The sequence below is a fragment of the Martes martes genome (assembly GCF_963455335.1).
Source record: "Martes martes genome assembly, chromosome: 7".
Taxonomy (NCBI): Eukaryota; Metazoa; Chordata; class Mammalia; order Carnivora; family Mustelidae; genus Martes; species Martes martes.
Genome location: NC_137894.1, coordinates 21,906,049 through 21,908,996, shown reverse-complemented (window position 1 = coordinate 21,908,996; position 2,948 = coordinate 21,906,049). Strand labels below are relative to the sequence as shown.

The window sequence follows — 2,948 nt, the reverse complement described above, 5'->3', positions numbered from 1 at the left end:
TCAGGGAGGGAGGGTGCCAGGCAGATACGAGAGAAGTTTGTGCTAATAAATATGACAATCTTTATATGATGGGTTCTTGATGGAAAAATTAAAAGGAAACCAGTATGACCCAAAGGAAGTAGGAAACCAAAAGACACTGGCAAATGTCATTCGTATGTCATATCCAAGAAAGTTCTATTTGTGCACGTATTGACTAAATTCAGCATTTCTCATTTTATGACCTCTCTGATGTGGCAGAGACTCAATTTTTATTGGTAGTTCTCAGGTTTCCAATCTCAGTCATCCTCTTCACAGTTTACATTTTGTTGTTGTTGTCGGGCAATCCTGAGTGTTCTCTAGGTTTAAATTCTCACACACATCGTCACGAAACTGAAGTTTACACGCCAGTCTAGAACTTTCTCTGGGACTTTTATACCGACCCTGACTCTGGATAGACCCAGTTAAACATTTCCTAAGAAACTCAAGAAACTTACCTCAGAAACTTAAACTATCATCTTTCCTCTTAAACTTGCTCCTACTCGTGACCATCCATATCCCTCTCCTCCTCCCCACCTCCCCTCCTCCCACCACCATCTCTGCCCAAATGGGACACCTTCAGGTCACTGCCCACCCCCCCCCCCCCCATTCTGGCAACCCTCCACTACCTCCAAGGGGCCTCAAGGGACACCCGCCCCGTCGGGCTCTCAGCCCTGTCTGGCCCCGCCCGCCGCGGCCCCGCTCTCGGCCTGCGGACGCGCAAGCGCAGTGGCCGGTCGCGCCGCCGCCCCGCCGCCCCGCCCCGCCTGGCTGCTGCGGAAGGCGCCGCGCGCAGCAACGCGCACTTCCTCTCCAGGAGTCCGCGGAGGGAGTGCAGGCTCGAAGAGCTCCTGGAAGCAGAGGCCCTGCCCTTGTCCGACGGAGCAGACATGTCCGAACAAAGTAAGGATGTGTGCGACCCCAACTCTGCAGCCGAGGCCTCCAACTCCGAGGTGAACAGCAATCCTGGGGTTCCCGGGGGTCTCTCCCCGCCCGCGTCTCAGGCCGCGATCCTCGCAGGGCCAGAGACCCCTCCTTTAGGCCCGACCGACGCCCCTCTGGCCTCGCCTCCACCTCAGGCCCCAAGCGAAGAGGGAGACCCGAAGGCCCTGCAGCAGGCCTCGGAGGAAGGCCGCGCCCACCAGGCCCCGAGCGCGGCCCAGCCTGGCCCAGCACCGCCAGCCCCAGCCCAGCTGGTGCAGAAGGCGCACGAGCTCATGTGGTACGTGTTGGTCAAGGACCAGAAGAGAATGATCATCTGGTTCCCAGACATGGTGAAGGATGTCATCGGCAGTTACAAGAAATGGTGCAGAAGCATTCTCAGGCGCACCAGCCTCATCCTCGCACGAGTGTTCGGGCTACACCTGAGGCTGACGAGCCTGCACACGATGGAGTTTTCGCTAGTTAAAGCGCTTGAGCCAGAGGAGCTGGACAGGGTGGCGCTGAGCAACCGCATGCCCATGACAGGCCTCCTGCTGATGATCCTGAGCCTCATCTATGTGAAGGGTCGCGGCGCCCGAGAGAGTGCCGTCTGGAACGTGCTGCGCATCCTGGGACTGCGGCCCTGGAAGAAGCACTCCACGTTTGGAGACGTGAGAAAGCTCATCACCGAGGAGTTCGTCCAGCAGAATTACCTGAAGTACCAGCGCGTACCCCACGCTGAGCCACCTGAGTACGAGTTCTTCTGGGGTTCCCGTGCCAGCCGTGAAATCACCAAGATGCAAATCATGGAGTTCCTGGCCAGGGTCTTTAAGAAAGACCCCCAGGCCTGGCCCTCCCGGTACAGAGAAGCTCTGGAGGAGGCCAGAGCTCTGCGGGAGGCTGATCCCAGTGCCCACTGCCCCCGCAGCAGTGTCTCCGAGGACTAGCAAGGTCTGGAGGCAGATATTGATGGTTTCTGACCCTCACCAGGGCGGTGGAGGGTTGGGGGTGGGACATTAGAGTATTCAGGATTTACAGTGCAGTATTTCACGTGTAACTTTGTTTTCAGTACAGTGCTTTTATACCTTTTAATGCATTGTTGTATTCATTTCAGTACTGTTAGATAGTGTGTAGGATTTATGCATGTTTGTTTAAGTAAACTCGGTTGGTGCTTTCGCTTTTGTGCTACCTTTCTTGAATTTTTGTACCAGAGACGTGCTAAACTTATGAAACACATTGAGAAATTTTCCATCTTTTTCTTTTATATGGAACGGATGATGTGTATTAGGGTAGACTACTTCTGGAGAGTTTGGAGGAACTCCCCAGTAAAGCTGGCCTAACCGAGAGAAAAGTCAAGGCCCCTCTCTTTATGACCTCGCTGGGCACAGGAGACATCCGTGTGGAGTGCAGTGATGTGAACTGAAATGGTCTCAATGTGGCACTTGGCACACTTTACTAAACACAAATACAACCCCACCATGAGTAAACTTTAAAGTGAACATTAAAGATTCTTGTGATACAATCATTTTTTGAAAAGTGTACTTTATCTTTTTAATAAAATAGTATGGGTTGGGAATAAGACATTTTACCAAATGTACAAATATGATAATTTCATCTAATAGGATGGGAAAATCACTGCTCATCATTACTCATAAATGTATGGTTTATGGTTTTTTAAATGTAATTTACATGTTCAAAACGGACAAATATAGAAAAGTATAAAAACAATAAAACAAAAATGTTCATGATTACACCACCCAGAAACAAGTGTTAATATTTAGAGTAAGTTTTCTTACATTTTCTACATTTTATTAAAATTCTCTTGTGGGCACTTAAGAGTGGGGCATGGTGCTAAAACCCTTTATGTATATCTTCTCTTTGTCGTTAATACTTATAACAGCCTTTGAGGCAGGCACTTACTGTATCAGCACCATGGAGGAAACACGGGAAAAAAGTATGTAACTAACTTTCCCCCAGATCGTAAAGTTTAGTGAAAGGAAGTGCTAGGATTT

General features: G+C 50.1%; 1 protein-coding gene across 1 annotated transcript; it reads left to right on the top strand.

Moving 5' to 3' along the window:
- Nucleotides 1-794: 794 nt before the first annotated feature.
- On the top strand, nt 795-2,691 carry NDN (necdin, MAGE family member). The gene has a single exon (XM_080809488.1). The coding sequence runs from the start codon at nt 906-908 to the stop codon at nt 1,881-1,883; it is 978 nt and encodes a 325-aa protein (XP_080665614.1). The 5' UTR covers nt 795-905; the 3' UTR covers nt 1,884-2,691.
- The last annotated feature ends 257 nt before the right edge of the window (nt 2,692-2,948 follow it).